Source organism: Netta rufina (assembly GCF_964035555.1).
Source record: "Netta rufina genome assembly, chromosome: 13".
Lineage (NCBI taxonomy): Eukaryota > Metazoa > Chordata > Aves > Anseriformes > Anatidae > Netta > Netta rufina.
Genome location: NC_140136.1, coordinates 18772003 through 18798235, shown reverse-complemented (window position 1 = coordinate 18798235; position 26233 = coordinate 18772003). Strand labels below are relative to the sequence as shown.

Here is a 26233-nt window from a genome sequence, read left to right as displayed (position 1 = left end):
CTTTTCTAAATATTTATTGGTATTTATACATAAACATAGGCAATATCAGGAAGGCCCCAAGCTGACAGCAGTGAAAAGCTATTGAGTGTAATGTTTGTTCAAATGTTCACTTTCATTTGCTTCTGAATTTTCTTCTTATAAAATAAAGAAATATTGAGCTTAGAAAAATGTTTAAAACTCCTGTTATAAAAGCATAATATGAATTAAGTTTTAGTATTCATGGGCTTGTCACCTTAAAACAACCCAAATAAGGAAAGAAGTACAACAAGAAGTATTCCGTTGGGATAACTGATACATTTATGTTGTTTTGCCCACAGCTTAATTGCATTTTTATGGTTTATTCTGATACACTGTAAGAAATTAAGGTTATTCCTTTAATATTTAAGTATTACGAAATTATATCAGTTGAAGTAATACTAGGCATGCATAATTTAATATAACTCAAATAAGAATCAAGTAATGAATAATGAGATAACCTCCCTCTTGCTTTTTGTGGCTGATGCATCAATTTTGCATGCCTTTACTAAAAGTAGAATAAGGAAGGATCTTTATATGGCTCCTATATTACTGTTTTATTTTTGTATCCACATAGGAAAAGCATTACAGAAAGCAATATTTGCCAGTCAATGTTCTGTTGGCGTCTTATTGAAATAAATAAATAAATATAATAATAAATAAAGCTAAAAACAAGACCTAAAACAAGAAACAACAAGTTTTTGCTGAGTTTTGAAACTGTGCAGGGCTCCTATGGTGCTTTCCAGAAGCCCAGAGTTGGACCCATGCATCTCAGCTGTTTGAAGAAAGGAAGAAGAGAATAAAAGCAATAGAAATAATGATCGTATTTTATGAAGCTTACTTCCTAATTAAAGTAGAAGCAGACAGTTTCGTATGTGAGTATAAGGAAGTCATATATAGGTTTTCTTCAGTTTTTGTGATTATTTCTCACAGGCTTACTTTCATCTGGGAGTCAATGACAAACTGGGATTATCTGGAAGACCGGACAGGCCTATAGGATGCCTTGGAACATCAAAGGTTGTTGCAAGAAATTTTCTAATTTTTATATAATTGTTATTAATGTCAATTTCAGAAAAACATTGCATTAGTCTCTGAACTGTTTTAAACAGAATTTAAGTGTAATTTTATTTTATGCATATGTCTTACTTTTTAAGTCTTTTTAACATATTTTGCTATTAAGAACGCACATGTTCCATGTTACTATTAAAACTGTCATGTTTTTTAGGCATCTAGCTACAGTAAAACTTGGCCAAAACAGGATTAGTGATGAAGTGAGACAGTTTAACTGGAATACAGTGTAGATCTGCATACCTTATAAAAACCAGAGCACTTAAAACTAGATATGTAGGGTTTTTTGTTTGTTCATTTTTGTTTTAATATAACTGTTCTACAATTCATTATTTCTTTGATAGTTTCAAAATACATTTTTTACCTTTTCGGCTACTTTAATGTTCCAAATATTTTAAAGAAAAGATTAATGGAAGCTTTATCTCCCAATAGATTTATCGAATACTGGGAAAGACCGTAGTTTGCTACTCGATCATTTTTGATCTAAGTGATTTCTACATGTCTCAGGATGTTATGATGCTGATTGATGACATTAAGGTAAGACAGATCTATCTTAACTTCTCCTTTGAGAAACTGACAAAAATGGAGTCTGCAGAAGAATAAACTGTGGAGTTAGATAAAATACAAATGTGCAAGGTGAACACCGTGTAGTGTGTATTCTTCTAATACAAAAATAAACTTGCAATTCATGTTGGAAAGAGTATTAAGATGAATATTTTATCAGACCAGTATGAATTCTAGATAGTATCTTTATTTAACAAAAGAAACTCACCTTAAAGTGATCGGGAATGCTGTAGTGCAGCAGGCAAATTATCCTTTGTTTTGGGAAAACAGATGTTTGAGGCTGCAAAAAAGAGGGAGACTGGACTGCTTATGGGAAATATTTCCTCCAGGTGAAGCTTTTATATTACTAAACTTGGCACAAATATTAAAAATTGCTGTTCTTACCCAACTTTAAGGATGACAGCGGTGTGCAGCTTACTTGTTAAGTGCCCTGGGCTTGAGCAACTACTTCCAGTGCATGGAAGGTGCCGCTGGTTATTCCATGCAATGATTCAGGACTTGGATTCCTGTGCATACTTCCTAGGACATAACATGTAGTCTGTCTACAGATTTAGTCTGTGATCAGCAGTGTTTTCTGAAAATCTGTGAATAAGCAGTACTTGAAAACAACATGTTCTTTGAAGAAATCTATAAGTCTTGGTGTTTTATTTATTAGCCAAGTTTCTTGTAGCCTCTTGAGTTCTTCAGTGCTGTTACTTTAAGATAGCTCTTCTAATATCATGGATTGTGTGCTCTAGTACATTGTGCTTGTGTACTTTTTTGCGACTAACCTTTTTTCTTACCTAGAATGCGCTGCAGTTCATTAAGCAATACTGGAAAATGCATGGTCGTCCACTGTTTGTTGTACTTATCCGTGAAGACAATATAAGGTAGAGAAAGATAAAAACATCATTTTCAGTGTCATTTTTACCTCGTTGGAAAATTAATGGGGCTCTGTTTAAAATTTCAGAGGGAGCAGATTCAATCCGATATTAGATATGTTGGCAGCCTTTAAAAAGGGGATTGTTGGAGGAGTGAAAGTTCATGTTGACAGAGTACAGGTATGATGTTCATCCTGAATTGAGTGTTCTTATTTCCTAAGATTGGTAAATATGTTCCTACTACTTGTGCTTTTCATGTGACTTCTGAACATTTTACTTGGTATCATAAAATTAAGAAGTCAACGACCAAGATGTTTGGTACAGTTTTTCTTTTATCTATGAAATAACATGGGCTTATTTTAATTCCTTTTGATGAGGCTTTTGAAAGCGTTAATCTTCACAGAGGATTTTCAGAAGGGAGGAGGGTTTTTTTTTATGTTCAGATGTCTTGTGAAATTACCACCAAAGAAAAAAATCCATGAAGTCAAGCATTAAGGGATTTCTTTTGATTTGATAATCAACAGGAAAAAAGGTATTTCACATATATTAAAATCTTTAGAAGAACAAAGGTCTATTTTTTTTTAACATCTTTACTGTTTGAATTTATCTTATAGCAGGAACGTTACTTCATTAAAATGTGAAAATTATTGAGTCAGGTGCTGTTTTTAGGTACTTGCATGCGCTATCTTAGTTTATACCTATTGAAGAACCCCTTTTTTGTCAGAGGGAGGACCAAAGACACAGATAAAGTCCCTGTGGAAATAATGGGAAAACTACATACAAATATTTGGCTTTAATGCAACTTTAAAAAATAAAAACTACTAATAAAAAAAGCTGTATGAGATAAAATGCTTTAATTTTTTTACCGTGAGCTGTCTAAATTTATATCTGTTAACTAAAGCCATGATTTACCATTGAAACTAGTTAAGTGATCTAATGCCTTGCTTTTGGCACTTAGAGGAAGCCATATGCCCTGTGCTTTGTGAGTTGGGCGTGCACCAGAGCCAGGAGAGGAACTGCATGGGTAGGAGTGCAAGACAGGGGAGGAAGGATTGCAGATACCTGCCTCAGGCTGTCTTCTGGTGCCAGATTAAAGTTGTAGTTATTTGAATTATTCCATTGATGACTGGTCTAGCAGAGGCATTATCTACCTTCCCAGCTTTGTCACTGGTTATTGTCACTGCTTCAGTTCTGATGAATTTGTGTATAACCATGCTCTAACCCAAAACTTCAAAACAATCTCTTGGAAAGCAAAATGAAGCCAGATTTGGTTTATGACAGCTAATGCTGCAGAATTGAAGGTCTTATAACTTCTGTGGATACACAAGATGGATAGAATTATGCAGAATTCACTTCCAAGGTTCCCAGGGATCTGCAACTGAGAGACTTGTTAGTGTAACAGGGCTGTAATGTAAATACAGTTATATACTTGTTCAACCCCCCTGAAGACTTCTGAGTGAAATCTATTAAAAAAATAAAAATAAAAAAATGTCCTATGCTTTTTCCAGAGAGAAATCTTTACCACATCCATAAATACTAACATCTCCTTATGTAAAACTACAATATTTTTAGTTATGTTGTAGCATATTAATTATTAAGATATAATTCCTGTTATGGCAGTGAGCAAAGGATATACAAAATGGTTTGGGTTAGATGGAAATTGCCTTGCATCTCTTACTTATTGTTAACTTCCCTTTCTCTTTCACAGCTTTCCAAAACCTTTACTTCTCTTCCCCTTTTTATAAAGGAATGGTACATGTTGGTGGTCAGTGCAATTATTGGTAGAATATAGTATGCTTTCTCTATCAGTTTAGCCGTTAATCTCTCAATTTTAATGCATACTTGTTGTGTTTTGGAAAGAGTTTCTTTTCATTATGGGGGAGAAGTTGGGGCAAGAACAAGGGATGTGTCTAACTTGTGGTGTTTTCTTAAATAATTCATGCATTCCAACAGAAGATATATTGAATCTTTGTGAAGTCTTCATCCGCTTCATTTAGATGCATATGTCTAAAAGTGCTTAGAGATAGGATGTGTGTCTCAAATTGGATGAAAGCTCCTTTTTCTTGTAAAGTACACAAAATGTGATTTCATTTAAAAATGTGTGCCCTTTTAACACTTCTGCCTTTTTTATTTTCAGTCATTTTACAGTATCTATATTTTACTGCAAACTTGTATATAATGAAAATGGAACTTAAACATTCAGAGTGTGCTCAATTTTGTTTAGCTAATGAGAATCATCAAAAAGCATTCTTAAAAATATTGTGGTATAATGTTTCATAAAAGAATGGAGTGAATTAATTGTAATTACTACATTATATATATGAAACACTGAGTTTCAGGTTTGTAATATTCTGAGAGAAATAATCATAAGCTGCACTTGATCTGTACACTTCAGGGCAGGCATGCTTGCATTAAGAAATGACTACAGAGTAGAAAGTGCTATTATTTTGTGCTTTCCTGAAAGACCAGTAAGACTGACAGGAAAAGTAGCCATCCTTCAGATGTACCTGAAACGAAAAGCATTATGATCCAGAACAGGGGTATCATGCTGGACTCTTAAGGAATGTGAATCCTTGATCTCAGGTATTTTCGTCAGGTGTGCTTTTTGGGGGAGCAGAGCTGGATATTGGTAGGTTAAGGTGTATGTTCCAGGCACATAACAGGAACAGCAGAACCCCAGCATAAAAGAGAAAGCAGCCCTGAGGGACTTCTTTTGTCCTAAGTGAGATCTTAAGAAAAAAGGAAAAACACCATGGAATTGTAAAAATATTTGGAACTGTATAGAAACTACTTTCCAGATGGAAACATCTGGAAATGTTTCAGCATCATATGGAGAACATGGCTCCTAGATCAAACAACAACTATATACTTACGTACGTTTCTGCCTCTTTTTAAATTTTAATTGTCAAATTTTTCATTTCAGACGTTAATATCTGGAGCAGTTGTTGAGCAACTTGACTTCCTAAGAATCACTGAAACAGAAGAGTAAGGCTATGTGTAAATAATAATGATGAAGTATTTGATAATTAAAATGTTTTTTTGAACTGTGAAGAAATGAAATACTTATTTTTCAGGGTTCCTGTATTTAAGAGTTTGGAGGAGCTGGATCTTCCAAAACATTCAAAAGTCAAGAGACAGTCTAGCACTCCAAACGCTTCTGAACTTGAGCAGCAACCAGACGTAAATATTAATGACTGGAAAAACAAGTCAACATATGAGATTCTGCAGAAACTTAATGTAAGAAAACTTGATAAAAATGCAGTGTAACTTCATTCTCATGAAATAACATACTGTATACTGGTACATAGTGGCCTAATTAGATCAACATGATGACTGCTATGGTTCAATGTTAATAATACAGCTAGTGACATAAAACGTCTGATGTGCCTCTTCATACTTACCAGTACTTTCTGGCTTGTCATGCTGTAACTGTTGGCTTCCATTTCCCCCAGCTATCCAAATCTTCTGGTAATAAATGACCAAAAAAAAGGGGATCAATTTGTCATGCATCTTATGAATAAATAAATACTTTATTTCTAGACTGAAGTCCAAAAGACTTCAACAGTCGATGTTCACTGATAAACTGATAACTTCTTAATGATATTGAGGGAAAGTCCAATCTGTTGTTTTTCCTGTATCTAGAAGAAAACTGCCAGTGACTGTTTCTAGATCCAGTGCCCAGCAGGAGCACAGAAAATATTCTATATGGTTCCCTATGATATTACTAGAATTTCAGCTGTAAACGACAGGACCCACGAGCAGAAAATCGGGAAACATTTCTGAGGCCAAATTATTACAGGCCTTTTGTTTTCACTTAATATTTTTAATAGCTTTTCTGTTTTTTGCTTCACTGAAAATCTGAAGGCTATTTGTGGTTATGTTGTTGCTGTTTTTTTAAGGACTGCAATTGCCTTGCAAGTCAAGCATTACTTTCAAGTATATTGCTTAAAAGGGAAGGACCGAATTTTATCACCAAGGAAGGTAGGAGCTTCTGTCATTTGAGTATCCTGAATATTTCAGGAAGCAGCTGTATTTTTAGTTGTAATGAACATGAATAATGGCTATGCATGCAAGCAGTTCTGTAGCTATTTTCTTTGCCATTAAAGCAATTGCTGCATTAAATGGGACATGCAAATTCACAGTGTGGTGAGGAATGAGCTGCTAAGCATATGAACTCTTCTATATTGTATGCAGTTGCTGTCTCTATTTGTAATTCTGAACACATGCATGTAAGAAATTGGGGATTTGACCTTGTATATAAAACTGAAACTAAAGACAAATTTGCGCATTTGTAACATTTAGTCTGAAATGTGTGAAACTATATTGAATTTTTCATTTTAATCTTAGGTAATCAGTTGTTATTTCAATATATCTGTAAAGTTTATTCTACTTGAATTTTATATTACGGCTTTGGGTTACAGCACAAGATTTAAACTCATGTAAAATAATCCAGAACAGGCTACTTGGACTTGCAGCTTGTGCTGCAAGATTGTTTTGCTTTGGTTTTTTCCCCACAGATTTTGTTAGCTACATCATACTATGTATGAGTACTTCTTGGAAAAAGAGGAACGTTAAGATTCAATAATACTCATTTAGTTATTCCTCAAGCAGTGTAACTTAGCACTTCATGTTATAGATCCCTGCTTCATAATTTTGATAGAGGACAGCTGTTTCTTGTGATGAAGAATTGTCGTTTTGATATAAATACACATTATGTCAGTACTGCTGTATTAAGAATGTCATAGAAAACAATGTAAAGTGGAGTAAAAACCATTGTTTGATGCACAGTGTATTGTTGAAATACAGTGTCAATCCGAAGTCATGGTCTGAGCACATGCAGCAGGCTTTTCACCACCACTGCCTGTACTGTCGTTGGACTTCAAGAGCCTCAGTAGCTTTCTTTGGTTCTTAGTAGGTCGTGTCCTTCCGCGCACTGGGAACAACTTGAGGCAGACTTACTGTGTAAGCAACCAACATAACCGCGTTTGACCACTGACACCGTTTAGGTCAAAGAAGTGTTGTTGTGCCTCTGACTGTTCAGACCTAACTTGTATAGATATCTTGTGCAATCCAGTATGAAACAGTAGATGGTGATAACCTCATTAATATGCACCTTGTTTTAAACAGTCAGAGTCACTGACTAAAAGTTCCTGTCCTCTTACAGTTAGAGATTACTGAAATTGACATTAAATAATCACACAATCAATAAAAAATAAATCTGAAATTAAAAGCTGAAGAACCTTGTGTGTTCCAGCTGACAGGCACTAGCTACGATTTTGAGTCAACTTCCACTGTTGTTGCTACAGATGAATTTACTGTTTACCAGTGTCTGGCATCAGAAACACTGACATTCTATCTGAGAATTTAAAATTTAGAAGCTAACTGAAGCTTAAATAATATATTTGTCACCATTTTTACTTTCAACATAATGGTTCCCACTTGATCCCTGTACAACTGGAGAGATACCATTACACCAAGCTGATGCAGTATGATCAACTGTGGACTGACACAAGAATGCTCTCTCTTCTTATTAATGTAATATCCCCTTGTACTTTGTCTTTTCCAAATGCTGGACTGTCTGCTTTGACTTTGAAGCAGTGCTCTTCTCATTTTCTGCCATCTTTTTTAAGTCATTTTTGTACAGCGTCATGCTAGTCTAATATATAGCACTTAACAAAATGTTCTCTTTGTTTTTGGCAGACAGAAAATCAGCTTAGAGAGGGAAAGTAGCAGTAATAATTATGTCGTGTGTATGTGTCAAATATTCCCAGTACTTTGCAAAAGTAATAATTAGCTTCACTAGAGTAGTGCTCTAATGTACCCGAATACCAAAGCTAGATCACACTGTACCTTTGGTATCTTTGTGGTCACTTTGTTTTGGTAATTCAGGGAAGAGCCACAAAGCAGTGCAAACCCCTCTCTTTCATACTCTCCCAGCTTCCTGTAAAAGGAAAGCCTCAAGTCTCGGATGATTAATCAGGTGATCTATTGTTCGTATACAAAGTTGAAAACAAATCATCTCTTGGATATCACAACGACAACCTTTGTCCAAACATAGCATCACTTGACTGAACTACACTGTCAAACACAAGACATGACTGATGCTGCTTTAGCACGAGAAAGTGCTTCATCCCATAACCAAAACATAATCTGCAGTTTGATGAGGATGTACCTTACCATGGAGATGTACCTTCTAGGCCAAATCATTGCATAAATTGATTTTCCCAATATATCCCAACAATGAGCTATGTCATAACAGGAGCAGAAAGTCCAGCTGAAGTTTGGTTTGGCTTCTTGTGTAACAGCATACAGTTGAATGATAGGGGACTTAATTGTATCTAAGTCTTATATGTTAAGCACAATACCTAAGTGCTTTGCTAGAGCTGATTCAGAATTATCTGGTCTAATCAAAATTGCCTTATTTATATTAAAAGAAAAAGTATGCATCTCTTTAATGTGGATTTTTTTTGTTTGATTTTGTTTTTTTGATTTATTTTTTATTTTAAAAAATGTGTTTAGGTACTGTTCGTGAACATATTGAAAGAATCTATAGACGAGCTGGCAGCAAAAAACTCTGGTTTGTATACAGATGTCATTATGTTCCTTTTGGTTTACACCTTTTTTTTTTTTTTTTTCCTAATGTGTTTACAGAAAGTAAAGCTGGTTCCCCTTACATGCTTAGAGAAGTGGAAGAAAGGACAGTTTTACTGACAATACTGTATTGTTTCATTGCAGCTGAAGATCTTGTCTGTAATGCTTAAACAAAAATAAGAATTATTTCCTTGGCATTGTTTTTTGAAATGCAGAATAGCAAGCTGTTTTTGTTATGAGAATTATTGGAGATGTACAGTTCTAGTTAAGCTCAAATAATGAGGAAAAAATAAGAATACTAATATTGTTATTTCTTCCATGGTATGGTAAAATAATTCTATTAGCTTTCTGTAGCAAGTCTGGTGATCAAATACAAATCAGTTAAGTTGATACACTTACGCAGTTTGCTTACTCCCCCTGAAGTAATTTACTTTGAGCCTGACTTTGTCACAATAACTTCAGAAGGTTTCAGAAACTAGGCTAGTATTTACATGTTGTTAATTAATTACTTTGCCTTGAAGCTCAGTAGAAATGTCATTTCTTATTATCAAAGAAGTGAGTTGAGCCTGTCCTGAATTCTGTTCTCTCGCTCTGTAACTATTCATAACAGAAGAGACTATAAATTTAAAAACCATTTTTCATTTTAGTTAGTTCATGTAGTGAAATGGGCCTTTGCCGATAGTAAGGTAGAACCAAAATACCCTGACTGTGTTTTTTTGAGGAATAATAACCAAAAGTATTTTAGGAACAAAATATGTAAACTGTTTTTCATTTCTCTTCCATGATTGCCATGTGACATACATATAGGTTGGTGTTGCGCTACAGTGCTGCATTTGCACAGAAATTTTCTTCTTCTATAGCCCCACATATTACTACTTTACTGGTACATGGGAAACAGGTAAAGTGCCCAGAGGTCTGAAATGGAACTCCATGAGACTTTTTGGCTTTTTTGCATTTTGATGGTATCAGCTAATGCATTTTTGAGATGCTTTGCTCTTGATCTTAAAAAGTGCGTAGCAATATTCACAGGAATCAACATCGACTGTTTGAATTTTATACTAACACTATAGGATATTACAACTCTTTCATTAGCTCTGGTAATGAATGATTCTTAGCAACCTCAAAGCCTGTGCTAGAAAAGCTTGAATACAGGTCTACTAAGTTTGCATTTTATCAGGAAAAATTGTAATTAAAGATATTTATATCTTTAAACGTCTTGTTGATATATAAAATTGTTTTTTTACACACAGCCCATCTGAAACCAAGCAGTTTACGCAAGTCTTTTTTTTCCGTGCAGTACATGTAAAACATTACCTCACTGGAAAAGAAACCAAAGCCTTCATGTTACATGTTGTACTTTCTCTTGCAACATCTTTGTGACGTGGCCTAAAAAGTTACCTTATTTTTGTTTGCTTATCTTGCACAATGAAGAAAATGTCACAAAAGAGAAGTTGGCATTTCATGCTTTTCAAGATGATGCGGAGAAAAGAACAGGCTTTTTATGGCATCTGTAGTTTAATGAGTTCTAACTAATTTATTTTTGATCCATTAACCTATATCTAGACTAAAAAATGAAAATCTAGACAAGAGAATATAAAAATCTGATCTGAATTCCACATTATAAATATTGTATGTATTCAGTTAATTTGGGGAGCTATGAATGCTGTGGCATACCTCAAAATTATATATGAATTCATTAAACTAGCTTTTGATATGTAGTGGGATTGCTCTGTTTTCTACCCTCAGGTCTGTTGTGCGCTTCGCAGCAAGTCTTTTAGGTAAACTAGTGGACAGCCTTGCACCATCTATTACTAATGTTTTAGTTCAGGGCAAGCAGGTAAGTCTTCAATTTTCAGAAATGTATTAAGGAGTGATAACAGAAAATAAATAAACGGCCTTTTTTCATTTTGAAGGCTGCAGATGCTTATTTTAAAAGTACCCAATAGTTTAAAATATCCTTTCTGAAGAAGAAAAAGCTAGAGAAAATCAAAATATATTTAATATTTGGATATACTATAGGCTAATAAATTTTTATAGATTTTAGTTTTCTGCTCCAAGCAGACTTTAATCATAATTTCTTCCCTTCCTATAGAGGACTTTTAAATTTTTCTCCCAGTACAGTAGTATTAATTAAATTTATGCAGAACTATTTCCAAGTAGTAGTAATTGAATATTATGTATTTTTAGAATAAAATATATATGTATATGCAATTTTACTATGTCCCTATTATACTCCAGACTGAGGTCTGTGTGTGTGCCTCTAGCACTGTGCAGGCATAGAGGAAGGTGCATCTGCATGTAGCATGATTTTCAGCTGTTTATTTTCAGGTTTTTAACCAAACTTGCATTTGTCAATCCCTTTATAATAAATATCTTTATTATAGGAGAAAAATTAGTGTTATTGTGTTTCATTGACACTAGATTAAAAGCAAATTAAAGTTTTATTTATTAATCTTTATTTAATTTTTTGTGGTTGAACAATCCAGTACCAGCATTATAATATAATTTCTTAAAATGAAGGCTGTAACTTCTGTGATGCTATTAGAAATAAGAAAACAAAATTCAGAATGAAGCAAATTCCTATTTTTAAGTAAGCTCCAAAGCTCAATGCCAGAAATGAAACAACATCTAAACCTGCTGTCCAGGCTTGATTATACACCCAGTGTTGAACCCAAAGCAACATTCTTGCATTTCTGTTTCCATATGGGAAAAAAAATCTCCATTTTTACTGTGGTCTTCACTGAATTTTGTTATTTTAATAGCATCTGCCTAACACTGTTAGCAATTGTCAAGAACTGACAATCAATTATTTTTGTGTTGTGAAACTTGTGCATGAAAAGCAGAGCTCATGAAGCTTAGTTTATGAATTCCTTCTATGGTGTTTTTATTCCTGTCTAAATCCTCTGAATTGTCTTCAATATACTGCAGGTGACACTTGGAGCTTTTGGCCAAGAGGAAGAAGTCATTTCTAATCCCTTATCCCCAGGAGTCATTAAGAACATCATCTATGAAAAATGTCATCTACAAGATGAAAGAGAAGCTGTGGTTCAGCAGGAACTCGTCATCCATATTGGTTGGATCATATCAAATTCACCTGAACTTTTCAGTGGCATGCTGAAGATACGAATTGGGTCAGTAAACTATCTGTTTTGCTTACTACTAGAATTGCAGGGGAATATATACGCTTCAACAGAGATTGTTACATTGCAAAAAAAGGTTATATATAATATGATGCAGCAAAATGGGTATGCTTCAATTTTACATTTCTAGGAAGCCTGCTTTAAATTATCATGCCAAAAGTGGGTACATAACAGGCCTTATATTTGCCAGTCAACAGTATAAAGTGGAGGAATGGTGGTCCCTATAATATCTTACTTGAAGCTTTCCGTTAATGTGGTGAACTGTAGGGTTTCTAAATGCTTGATTTTTATCAGGTTAGGGCTTCAAAACCAAAAACATTATAGTGGGATTTTACAGATGCATTTTGTACAACAAATGGTTAGTAGTAAGCACGCAACCTCCAGGTCACCCTGTCCTGCCAGTAGTCAACAGGCACAATGTTCTACCTGGATCACCTAGCAGACAGTGGCAGTAAAGCTTTTCAACAGTTTTTGCTCACTCAAGCAGATACTTGTGTATGTAGGTTTGGGGCGAATGGGTAAAAGGGGGGAGACTTTATAAATGGAACAATCTAGGAAAGATACAGCATGAATTTGATTCCCTTCTGAAATGAAAAAATCCTCCAAGACAAGATGTGCTTATAGTTGCATTCTGTAGTTTCCAGTAAGTGCTGAGCTTTTAATATAGTTTTAATATAATGAGCTTGAAATACAATTTTGTCTAATTCAGTCTTAAAAGTCCAGCAACAAATCCCTTGGAGATGGTGTTTCAAGATACTTAAACTATTTCTTTTCAGAGCTTCAGCACAATAAGCTGCATAAAAAGATAGCTTGTTCTTCTACAGCGTTCTCTGTAATGGGAACTTCAGGTAACAAAAGCTTTCTGTAGTTCAAATGCGTGTAGCATTTAAGACATCCCTAGAATATTGTAAGGCATCTAGGTAGTGAATCTGAGTATCCAACATCTGGCATAATGAAGACATAGTTCAAGAGCAGATCTCTACACAAACATGCATCTGCCATGGTAAAGAAAAACCTGATTGATCCTATAATGTGATGCTAAAAGTCTTTTATTCTTGAAAATGAAAAATTACTATCCTTATTACAGACATGCACAATGCTTCTTGACTGCTTATCAAGGTTAAGCTATATATAGTTTAGGAACCACAAACATGATTCAAGCCTGAAACATCATTTACCAAATTGATTGTTCTTCTTAGTTCTTTGATAATATGACTGCAAATAGTTCATGCTTCAGTGCTATCATATTCCACGGTATCTGCATTTACATTGCTATCTACAGTGCTATCTATTTTTTCACAGTTAGGAACAGACATGCATTTGGCTAAGTAACCTCTATGAAGAGGACAGGTGCTACTGACTGAACTTTACAGAATTAATGAATAGCCTTTAAGCTTAGAACTTATGTTTTCCCTATCAAAAAATACGGAACACTTGACATTTCAGCACTGGAGGTAGATACCAGCAGTCTTTTTTCTACCATGTAAGATTCCTATTACTACATTAGAAGTACTCCCCAGTCATTATAAAACCAAAACCTTCTCAATCAAATCACCTGTGTTACATCTAACTGCAAGTACATCTTTCACTTAAATACACTTTCTGTAGCCTCTATAGGTCCATGTTATTCCTCCTCTTCCTCTTCCTCATTCTCTGCAACTAATCCCTTTTTGCAGTTTTTTGTTTTCTTTCTTCCAAGCTTAATTCTAGAGATTCAATTTCCTTTTATTCTAGTGTTATCACCCACTCCAGTGAGCAGAATTATTAACCTTCTCACAGAACGAGTGTTCCAGTTTGATAATGATTTGATTTAGTGTCTTGTTATTGATTTGTTTTCAGGGTTTCGTGTTGAAATAGATCAAGTTCTTGACAGTCCTATTACTGTAAAAACCTCCAATCAACCAACTTCTACCCACCCCTTATCTGTGAAGTTTGGTAGGAGGTCCACTCCTCACTTTGCGATGTCACATAGCCCAGTGTAAACAGAAAAGACTACCGAATGACTTGCATAAAGATGTATTTGAGAAAAACACAACAATTCCAGTCAGTTCTGTTTGTTAATTTTAGTAACAAGAGACGAATGCTATTCACACAGTAAATTAAGTAAAAGAAGTGTGTTCTGGACAATGTAGTATGCCCATGTTGCCTCATACTCTCCTCACATCTTGTACCTTCAGTGAATGATCCTAGAAACCTCAAATGTAAAACAACATGGAATTGGTTGGCCTGACAAAATTCTATGCAGTTATATTAAAAAAATCCTTCAGTACAAAAGTCTGTGACTTGACTTAGGGAAACAAAAAGTCTTTGTAGGTCAAGTAATAACATACCTTCAGAATGTGGCTATATTGCTGACAAGGTAAATATTTTAGCAATACTTCACTTTTCTCTCTGATAAACAGAGTAAAACAGCTCTTTTGACATATCCCAGACTTGATTGTGTGTTGTATGGTAGGCCATGTGAACAAAAACTAGTGAAGTTTCTTTACCCTTTTGACAGAAATAGCTACTTGAACTAAAACAATGTGGATGTTCAGTTACTCTGCTTCATATGTATTATTTCATCTTTAATATTACATTTGAAGCTGCAGCATTGTTTTATATTATGTGCAGAAGAAAAACCAGCATTTTCCATCAATAACTTGCAAAGTCCTGATTCTCAAGTCCCTAAGGTTGAAAAATCATCAGTTTCTAAGGTTTTATTTAATCAATTTATTTTCAAAAAGGAGTAGCAAAAGAACTGTGATAGACTGCAAAAAGGGGCTTCAAAGGCTAAAACTATTATAATAAGCCTTGAAGTTTTTTTCAATGTAAAACAATTTAATTTTCTTTCCTAAGCTCATCAGCAAAATGCACATACTGTCAAGACCATAATTTTGAGTAGGAATTGTAACATCAGAAATCAGGTAAATTTTGTTTTCATGAACGTGGAATGTAGGAAGATATGTAGTGAATATATCTTCCCTGTGAAAAGTATGCTTCACAACCTATTTCTTAAAAACTATGCAATATGATATAAACTGAAAGTCATTAGGCAAACAAATGCAAAATCTGAGCAAATGCCACAAAACAGTAAGAACAGTAGAGTATTTGATGCTATAACCATGTCCTGACAGCAAAAGAATACAAACAGGATGACGTGGAATTTTCCTGAGGTATTTTACCGGACTAAATTTTTATCTTTGCAAATGTTGTATTTAATTAATGAATGTTTTCCTCCCTTTACTGCAGATGGATTATCCATGCTATGAAGTATGAATTGAAATTCCGTGCCGGAGATATGCCAGCCAAGGACCTGTACCAGATGTCCCCTAGTGAAGTGAAGCAGCTTTTGCTGGATATTCTTCAACCACAGCAGCAGGGGAGGTAATGAGATGCGTGGAGTTCGTGTCACCTGTCCTCATTCCTAATAGACTGTTCAAGTAATTTGCATTTCTGAAATACTTTGTATACATCTTAAATCAGCAGGTATCTGCAATCAGTAGTAACACTTACTTAAGGAGAGGTAGAAAAGGTGCACTTTTTCATTCTTTCATCTGTATCCAAGTTTTACAGTTGTTTCTTTTGTAGTGCAGCTTAATTTTTCACCCTTATCCTTGTGGAAGCCTTAACTTACAGTAATAATCTATATGATTTGGCAATACTGTGAAGCATTATATTCCTCAATGTAGGGAAAGGAGTCAGAACTAGTCAATACTGCCTACTTAAGTAACTCATCCTAAGGAAGACAAAATTAAGTTTGTCTGCTGCTCAGGGCCTTTTTTTTCTAGCTTATATGAATCAGGAATGGATTTTCTCTAGAATACTGAAGAGAGAGCTTTGCTGCCTGAAACTAGTTACAGTTTGGAGAAAGGATTATAAGTTGCCAGAAAGAGCATTCATTGTGATGCAGGCATGCAAGAAAAAAAAGTTAAAATTACAATATTTCCACTTACCTATATTGAAAAGACTGAAGTTAAAAGTCCTCCCATAGGTTTTACTTCTAGTTAAATTAGATTAAACTTTGGCACATAATACTGCTGATAATTTTTCTAGTCCTTCACTGACTAGATGATGGCAACTACAACTTTTGCTCACATCATACTATTTTGTTCCTGCCCAATTCAAAATCCACTCTATTTTTAAAATCCATTCTATTTTTTAGATCTGTAGTCTTTTAACGCTTGAGAAACAAACTCCTTAATGTGGTCTCTGTTCCCTTTTATTTAATTTGTATGATGTGGAATCTCTCTATAGGCCACTATACTATATATTCTGTATTTTCTCACATGCTTTTCAGTGTCTCTGTTGCAGTTATTAATACCAGCTTTTTAGTTGCTGTCTCGTGTTGATGTTGATGTTATTTCTCTCAAAACCTTAACAAAAGTGTTAATTTACTTGTAATCAGAGCTCTGCTTCAAAGGGGAGTTGTCAGTACTCTTACCTTATGAAAACAGTTCCTCTACTAAAAATTTGCAAACTAACAGTGGACAACAACGTTTGGGAAAACTTTTCTGTTAAGTATGTGCAGTACTGCTACTCAAGACTAATCCTGTACTTTGAAACCACCAATACGAATCATATCGATGGCTGCCAGTTCTTAGAATTCTGTTGCTGATCTATCAGACGTTTTTGTCCCATGCTAATCTACCTTTAGCAATTGTGCTGAAATGCATTTTTCTAACCTGGTATTTGAAGTAGGATGATAGCTTTTTCTAATCCACTACCTACCACATTTTATATTTTATGGATGTGGAATTTCTTTGAGCTATATTTATATAATCACTTGTTTTGCCTATATGGTATGAGGAAACAAGTCTTACTATGATAGTTAATAAAATGGATTTTTTTTTTTCTGAGCTTATAAATTTGCCTGTCATGGGAACCAAACAAATTTTGTTGCTAAATACACAGTGGCTTCTGTTTTATGCATGTTTTGGTCTTCTGCGACTTAATTGACAGACATGATGTGAGTGCTTTTTTATGTCAGTGCTTTCTCCAAGTCTATTACCTTTACTGTACTGCAATGGATAGACTTCACAGTTTCTTTGTGTGTGTGGCTTTTTTTTTTCCCTCCAGGTACATAAAGCACAAACACACACATAAGAATGACATTCTAACCACTACTTTCTGAGCATCGTGATTTTATTCTCTTCAGAGCCTAACATCCCAGGCACAACATGTACTGTGTATGCATCATTAATAGGTGTTTGCTATCACTGCTTACCTTACTGGCTTATACCACGGAACATGTGACTTGGTTCAGAATCTGAAACAGCTTTTTGTTTCCAACTATCAATTTCATTTGTCCACAGAGGCTGGCTTAACAGACGACAAATAGACGGTTCTCTGAATCGAACTCCTGCTGGATTCTATGACAGGGTGTGGCAGATCTTGGAGAGAACTCCTAATGGTTTAATAGTAGCAGGGAAATTTTTACCACAGGTAAAACATGCACAGGTGCTCAATTATTTCTGCTCTACATTAACAATAATACCATTCACCATTAATTGTAATATTTATTGTACGCCATAATACCATAATATATGACTTCAGGATAATTTGTTCCTTTTCTGATATATATATATATATATATATATATATATATTTTTTAAATCATACTTACTTTTTGGTTCTGAGTAAAGTGCAAATAGGATAGAATGGAAGTAATTTACTTCTGTTATAACATTTTTGTAGGATTATAAGACTAAGACGCCTTTTCCAAGTCATGGAGTCCAAAGCTGTGCTGTCACAGGCTCTGAAATCTGCTTCGTATTTGATGCTGCAGTGGTCATATTTTTTTTAGCTGTGTATTATTTATTTAGCAAGCACACAGGCTGTATTGGGGTGGGGAGTGACTTAATGCAAACAATCTTTTCTCTGTAAAAGTATTATTCATTTTTCAGCAACCAACTTTATCGGATATGACGATGTACGAAATGAATTTTTCCCTCCTAGTTGAAGATATGCTGCAAAATATTGACCAGCCAGAATACAGGCAAATTATTGTAGAGGTATGTGGCCTACAGTGGAAGGAATTTCATAATGTGCATGTGTGTTTCTGCTTAAAATAAATAAATAAATAAATAAAATTTGTAGAAATATAATTTTAAATACAAACAATTGCTTCAGTGCTTTCTCCAAGCATTTTGTGTGATTAAACTGATTACTGTTAGCATGCTCAGAATATATTAAATTTTCACTGTTTTCCTTCTTTAGCAAATAAGTAAATACTAATGAGAGTGCCAATATACTTACGAAGACTAATTGTTATATTAAGTCCTTAGCCTGTGCCTTTTCTTAGTGATTTTCCAAGTCTAGGGAAAAATGTGCTCTAAAACATCAGTTTGCCCTGCAATAGCTTCTTCTTTCCCATTTTGCTGTAGCTTTCTAGCAAGCTGCTTTGTGTTACTGACTCAACTTTCAGTTTCCTAGGGTTTTAAAGCAAGAGACTTCTTTAAACTCCTTCCCCCACCAGTGCAGCTAATAATGGATACTTCTAGAACAGATCAAGAGCATATGTACCTTTGGTAACTGACATCTGTGCTGTCAGCAGTGTTCATTGTTAGTTCCCAAGCATGTGTCTCTGATGCCTGCGAGTTTTCTTCCCACAGTAAAATTAACTCAAATCCATCTCAATTCTGGCTAACAGCTAATGGTCATGCTGCTTGCTGGAACATCTCCAATTTTTGCTAAAAGAAAACAAAGTTATCAAAAACAAAGATGACCAATATAGATTCTACTGCCTACTTCTATAGGTCACTCATGATACTTGTCTTCCTATTTTAAATCTTTTAGATAAAAGAACTGTACATTTTCTTGAACCAACATTTTTTGTGTCTCTTGGCTTTGCTGTTTATGAACTTTGCCATAGTGCAATTATCCCATGTGTATACATCAAAACATCAATAGCTGAGGTTCACTGCTGCTTTTCACTCTCTCCATTGCCTGAGCACCATTGTTTGTGCAGCCTCTCACTTAACTGAATAAACTGGAAAATAACTTGACTCCCAACGTGAGATGTTAATGTCAATCTTTTCTGCAGTGTCCTTAACTAGGTAGTCACCAGAAACTCTAACTTTTCATGAAGGTCAGCTTTTTTTTCAGTGACTCTTTGATAAAAGTCACAGTTCTTTTATCCACACACTTACCTGTGCCACTATTAAATTGCTTCCTGCTTGAAACAAGCATATGCAGTTATTTACAATGCTTTTTGTATAACCTGAATTTTAACAAATTGAAGTCTTACCATCTTCTTCTTCTGCCTTCTAGTTGTTGATGGTCATATCTGTTATTTTGGAGAGAAATCCAGAGTTAGAGTTCCAGGACAAAGTGGACTTGGACAAAGTGGTGCAAGAAGCATTTCGTGACTTTCAGAAAGATCACAACAGGTCAAAGGGAGATGAGAAACAAGTGAGTAAAATACTTGTTTTTAAGACTTTTATAAGACAGAAAGTGTCTTATAGCATCTACTGTTCTTGTTGAAGTTTGCTTTATTTTTAATATTGTGCAGAGAAAAAATAAAAAGCAAATTGATAAGGAGTTCAGAATAGAACACAAATACAAATGAATATACCCAGATGCTGCATAAGTCTGCCAAAAGCCTAAAAGCAGAGGTAAAACATGCACTTACTTTGTTTATTTGTTTCATTTGTAATTGTGAATTCAAAGCAATAGAGTAAGGACACTCACAGTGTTAGCCAGCTCTGAAACGGATAAAGCTGAAATGCTTAGGATGTTCACTAAAACAGTAAAGAGGTAATTGCAGTGCAAAACTAGAATAGTTTTCTAGTTTAGAATACCAGAAATTTGTAAGGAAGCAAAACCTAATGCTCAGCAAGTATGAATTTAGGATTTTAGTTACTAAGATACTAAGAAAAACTTATTAACCAAAGAACTCATTGACAATATTAATGTAAGAATTTTAAAGCCAAAACTGTTAGCTACTGATTTTTCCACTGTGGTTGCATTCACAAGCTAGCAAGCTTTTAATCTTTAAGGCTTAAAAAACAAATAAACAAAACTTGATCATCAAGTAGTTTTTAAGATTTACTTCACTAGGATTTCAGGTTTTATGCTTTAAAGGGCTGTAAGCAGTCTCACTACAAGTTTTGGTGCCTCAGAGCTCGGTAATTCTGTAGTAAAGCCAGGTTCACTTGACTGGTTGAAGAAAGAAATGAGTCAAGCAGTGGGACAAATCCCTCTGCTACTGAGGATGTTCTTGCTCGCTCGGTCTGGCATTGTATTGTGCACAATATATTCAGAGAGATCTGTGCTAGCCCTGAAAAACCTATTGGTTCATAACACTTATATGCAAAAGCACTGCCTGTTGTTTAGCTACTTAGAGATGAGGAAGAATGTGGTCCTCAAGTATTTTTTCAGAAGTTTTAAGGTTCACTTTCTTGTAACTACTTTTGTGTAATGAGACTTGAAAGAAAGCCACATAGCCTTAGCAACACGTCACCTTGCACAATACCTTTGTTTTTAAAAGGACATAGTTTTCTTTAAATTATGTTTCTTTTGGCCTCATCATTTTGTGAGGGTAATGAGTTTGTGGTTGCAGCCATAGCAAAACCAGACATATCATCCACACAAATGGCTATTAAGTGCCAGCTCTGCACGCTATCTTGTTATATGCTACCAATTACAGTGACAGGCTGGAAATCCCTATGGCTGTAAACTGAAAGAAAAATCCTATGCAAAAAATGATTTGTACTGATGCTGCCCTAGCTTCCATTTAAGTGATGAATTTTCTTTTTTTACTAAACCAAGACCTAGTTAGAATGATGCCTTTTGTCTGTTAAAGAGAAATCCCAATTTAGTGTTGTGATTAGTATGTTTAAAGAGTTGGAATTTCCAACAACAACATACATGAAAAATTTCTGAAACATTAGCGTCCTTCTTCCAAAGTATATGCCCAGTGGAAGTTAACTGTTGCCTATCTGATGATATTCTGTCTCAGGTTTTCGTAACAAATACTGCTAGAAGAACTCGTAATTTGTCTGAAAGGTGTTCTTCCATTCAACTGGTTTGCAAATATTTTGATTTTTTCCCCCTTTGAACATGTAACTAGTATTAAAAGTGATTACTCCAGTAATTTCAAACACACCCTAAAACTACAGAAGTCTCATAGTTTCATCACACAATTTCTACCCTTGATTTAATAATATAATTGGAAAGTAACCTATTTCCTGAATTGAAGAGTTGAACCTTTATTATAACAGCCAATACGTAATTGGAGAAAAAGCAGCTGTTTTAACATCATTAACTGAGCAAAACAGGTGTTCAGTGAAGAAAACCTATTTGCTAATCTTATCTGATTAACGAAATGCTAACTGTGGTTTAGTTTACTTCTTCAATTTTTATTTTTAAATAAATCTTTAGTCAGTATCTCTGCACATGCACTCATGGACCTGGATCACAATCATGTTGTGGTAGCACAGTAAGTTACCACACAGTAGTCGTTTATCTGCGTGTTTTAAGATAGCAATTGTTCTATTACAATTGAACAATACGGAGAAAGTAGCACTGGAAAATTCAGAAAGGATATAAATACTACAATATGCTTTATTAATGTTTTCCACATGTTCAGATAGTACATGTAGAAAATATCTGAAAATTGAACAGAATTATACTATAACTTTACCGTTTGAAAAATACATTTGCATTTCTAACATATCCATGATGTTTCTCCTGTTCACTTGAGTTTGTCTGCCTTACATAATCAACACTTAACAGAAACATCTTTTCTCTTTCCTGCAGGATGACATGACTGCATTCTATAACACTCACCCAGTCGGAAAAAAGGGAACGTGCAGCTACTTGAGTAAGGCTGTGATCACCTTATTGCTGGAAGGGGAAGTGAAATCAAGCAATGATGATCCTTGTACTGTTAGCTAAAGCTTCAAATACAGCATAGGAGTTGCTGCTTTATTTAGGGTTCTATGTATTTTGCATGCACGTATTAAAATACTGTTTTGAAGAGTAACCCTGGCTAGTAATACAAATATGTATACCATCCTTTGCTAAAAAAAAAAAAAAAAAAAAAGTGCCATTAAAGACACGAAGTGCACCTTAATTTTCCTTTCTCAACTATGCAGCATGATACTGGAAGCACATGAAGTTAGTCCTGTGATATCTTAATTAAGTAGAATGGTATTGTACCTTTGATATTAAATTTATGCATTCACCATAACTGGTATCTTAGGTATAAGAACAGAATCTTACACTGTATTTCTCTCTTATTTATTTATAATTACAAACAAGTTTATTGTAAATTCTAAATTAAATTCAGAAAATACTGTAGTTAAATAATGCATACCAAACTGTGGAAATGCAAAACCTAGATCTTTTTTGTTGTTGTTTTTTCACACAAAATAGAAGTAAAATAATTAAGAAGTTGTTATTCTTAGAAAAAAAAAATCAGTTCAATTAACAGCAGGCATTTAGTTGTTTGGGTTTTAATTTACCACTTGATACACAGGTTTCATTGTGAAAGAATGGCTTTTTTTAAGCTCTAGCAATACACATCACTGTGGTTTCCCAGTTTAAGTATCTGTATAAAGGGAAACACATGATAACAACATAAATAGTTTTTATAAAAAAAAAAAAAGCAAGCAAACTGTATTTAAAATTAGTATCACTGAAGAAACAGCTTTGTATTAAATGAACTATTAATGCATGAAAGAATTCAAGATAAATTTATTTGTCTCCCAAATGTGTGAAAACATTGTATGCTAAATGCTTTATTTTGGTAAAAGTAATAAAAATAAAATGCTTTAAAAAGAGAACTTTCAATAAAAATACTTTTAGAGTTATACACAGACTCTCACTGAGTTTAGTGGCAACCTTTTAATGCGCTACTGGGTGAAAACCACTTCTAAAGCTTTAGAACTGGTCCTAAAACATTTTAGTAATGGAATTTACAGACAGACTACAATTCAACTGTCAATAAATTGTTGCCATTTTGATATTAAAGGCAGGCAATTCAAGTCAGAGGGCAAAACTAATGTCAGAAGTGATGGAGTGAAGCTCAGTATGAGAGAAGTACTGAGAAAGGCAGTGGTTAGTACTTCCCTGATTTGCAGAACTTCCCTAGCAATCACAGAATCAATCCTTCTTAAACCAAAATGGTAGCAGAATTTGCTTTTGAAGGAGGACAGTAAGCTATTAAGAAATACCTTGCCAAGGGATGCAGAGAATTAGGAAGGTCAGAAAAGCTAATTTTGGGTTAATAGTCAGGATAGTGGTCCTACCGCTCATCCTTGCACTTAACCATTCAGTGGAGGGTGGTTCATGGGAATAAAGGCTAACACAGTTTAGTGATTTCTGGATACATTGAGTGTTAGTATGTTTAATATTGTGTAAGGGGCTATAGAATTGCTTTATCTACAGCAAGAAGGTAACAAACAGCAGAATCAGTTGGCAACAAGCTACTAGTTTAAACAACAATTCAATATATCCTCACTTTTTTTTTTTTTTTTTTTTTTTTTAAGTTTAGTACTGTCTTAAGAATTACCAAGTACAGCAAATCTACCTGCTGGGGTTGTTTGTTAATTTTTATATTGTTTGCAAAGCTATAACTAGCTATGGAGCAGTGATTACATAGGTAGTAAGCATGTGTCTTCCTAGTGTTTTTAAGAATACTCTAAAACTGATGCATCTCTTGCAATACAAATACAGAACACAACACACAGTCACCTAAAGGACTACAGTTGTGTCAGGTGGAAATCAGCCACAGCTCTGCAGTATGAAGATGCTTTTCATTATCTTCATTTCTATTTTTCTTTAGGTGACCATATTTCTTAATAGTACATAATCAAAAAAATAATGGAGAATGATGCAGCTTACCTAACAAGATAAAGGCAGTTTCCTCAGCAGGCCTGGCATGTTCTTCCCACTGCAGCTTATAGACCCTTTGACCAAGTATAGTGCTGTTTGAGAAGCTCTTTCCTTCATTTATGAAAACAAATAGGAAACAAGTTGTTTAGCAACCTATTTTTTGTTCCTTTCCCTCCCCTTCTGTTTCTCCCTTTGATATGTCTATGTTGCGTTAAACTACTTAACACAACATATGTCCATGTTGTGTTAAAATATTTTATATGGATGAAAGAACAAAAAGTGGATTTCTGCAAACTCCCCAAAGCCTGGCTGCTTAACCAGCACTGTAGATTGTTTGTAAAACTCTTTGAGACAGAAGAGAGGTAACTCTTAGCAAATGACAAGCAGACCATACGCATGCCTCTGTACTATCTCACACTCCTATTTTCCTACCTGTTCTCATCTCCCACTTAAACCATCCACTTTTTTTCCTTTTTTTAAACATAGCACTTAAGTTGTTTTTTTAATTCATTCACCTAAGCAAACCACATTTTTCTCTGCTGTTAACAGTAGTGGAAATACCACCTTGCAGTGGCAACGCCTGATGAAATAAACATAACACCCCATTCCCTACTCCCAAACTCACCTTGAATTTTGCCCAAGCCATCATCTTCACATTGAGTTACTGTGACATTTAATAGGTGTCATGTTCACAGACATTTCAAACTGCTCCATTCCTCAAGAGAATTCAGATGGTAAAAAGCTGATGCAATTCAAAATCTATTCTCTTGACATTTTTTGCTGTTAGCTTGTTGCTTTCTTCTGTATGAATTTTGCATCGTGTTTTGCCTGCTATCAGTTTGTGCAAATGACACAGAACTTCTCCTTTACATTTAAAAGAAACAGACAACCAGACTATTAATAAAATCCATCTCTGAGAACTTCTCTTCGTTACATTCTAACCCACCACAGCAGAAAATGTAGCAAGAGATCCTTGATTTGAACAGGCTGTTGTAGGAACAATTCTGAATGTGATGCTATAAAAACAATGGCAGCTGGGGGATTTTTCTTAATCGAGGTCTGTCAGCATGCAGCATATTTAATAACACCAAGCTTAGTATCCATATGATAATACCATTAGATAGCTACCCTTCCGCTTTTGTTACTTAGATCTTAAATACTTTTGTTTTCACTGCTATTAAAAATATTTTCTTGAGCATTACACGTGGATTTAAAGACATGAAAACTCCTCAAGGAATCATCAGGATTCATGATCAGTGTCATTATAAAACAATATTTACATACCTCCTACAGTTTTCAAAAGTCTACCTACTTGACCAAAAGTATTTTTGAGACTTAAAATTCTTAATCATTCTGTAAAAATGCTTTTCAGCTACATGAGTGCAGAGAACAAGTCAATCTTTATCTGGAAAAAAAAAAAAAAAAGGTAAAAAAAAAAGGTTAATTTGAAGTACCAATACATCAACTTTTGTTCTAGATCACCATTCTGATCTCTTTCTGCCATCCTTACTTTTTCTTCTCTGATAGGAAAAAAATTCAGAGTTCAAGTCCTGATTCAAAACCCTGTAAAGCTTGTCCAGCAATGATTACAATTGGGTCTCAAGTTTGTAAGAGGAAAAAAAAATACTGAAAGTGGGAGTGGTGGAGCAGTCAGATGCCTAAAATACAAATTAAGAAAATACAGAGGTGCAATTAACTCCACTGAAGCCTGTAAATCTATCTCATCCCAAAATCAAACAAGAAAATGACTTGATTGGATTTTTAGATAATTATGATCCAAAAAAAATCTTGCCAAACACATTCTGTTCTCCAAAAGCATGACAATCTTTTGAACTACACCCTAACAAGTCTTGAAGCATGAGAAATGAAAATTAAAAGCCAAAAAAAAAAAAAAAAAGTCTATGCTTTGCCATAAACACAAAAAATAAATATTGTGAAACACTGCTGATAGTTCAAAGGAAACGTACTTGGTTACATACACCATTCTTTCCTACTTCACACCTTTCTTACTGAAATGTGGGAGAAGTCATGGGCTGTGTGCTTGAATATGGGGAGAAGGCAGGAATGAAGCATAGCTGGGGTCTGAATTAGAGAGAAAAGGTATTTTCTCTTGGCTTAGTGGGATTTTTTGTTTGTTTGGTATTGTGGGACTTAACTAAGGAAGTTGTATTCCAT

General features: G+C 34.6%; 1 protein-coding gene across 2 annotated transcripts in view; it reads left to right on the top strand.

The window, feature by feature from the left end:
• Nucleotides 1-23020, top strand: part of PHKB (phosphorylase kinase regulatory subunit beta) — a 76644-nt gene extending 53624 nt beyond the window's left edge. The window contains exons 17-31 of one of the 2 annotated variants that reach the window (XM_084294747.1): nucleotides 949-1032; nucleotides 1516-1620; nucleotides 2434-2516; nucleotides 2597-2687; nucleotides 5431-5492; nucleotides 5582-5744; nucleotides 6407-6488; nucleotides 9027-9084; nucleotides 10845-10935; nucleotides 12027-12229; nucleotides 15470-15604; nucleotides 17533-17662; nucleotides 18124-18231; nucleotides 19490-19630; nucleotides 21980-23020. In XM_084294747.1, coding sequence (XP_084150873.1) covers nucleotides 949-1032; nucleotides 1516-1620; nucleotides 2434-2516; nucleotides 2597-2687; nucleotides 5431-5492; nucleotides 5582-5744; nucleotides 6407-6488; nucleotides 9027-9084; nucleotides 10845-10935; nucleotides 12027-12229; nucleotides 15470-15604; nucleotides 17533-17662; nucleotides 18124-18231; nucleotides 19490-19630; nucleotides 21980-22117 — 1674 coding nt within the window. In that variant the 3' untranslated portion in view covers nucleotides 22118-23020. Of the gene's footprint in view, nucleotides 1-948; nucleotides 1033-1515; nucleotides 1621-2433; nucleotides 2517-2596; nucleotides 2688-5430; nucleotides 5493-5581; nucleotides 5745-6406; nucleotides 6489-9026; nucleotides 9085-9905; nucleotides 9997-10844; nucleotides 10936-12026; nucleotides 12230-15469; nucleotides 15605-17532; nucleotides 17663-18123; nucleotides 18232-19489; nucleotides 19631-21979 lie in introns of both variants that reach the window. The other variant, XM_084294746.1, reaches the window with a different exon arrangement.
• The last annotated feature ends 3213 nt before the right edge of the window (nucleotides 23021-26233 follow it).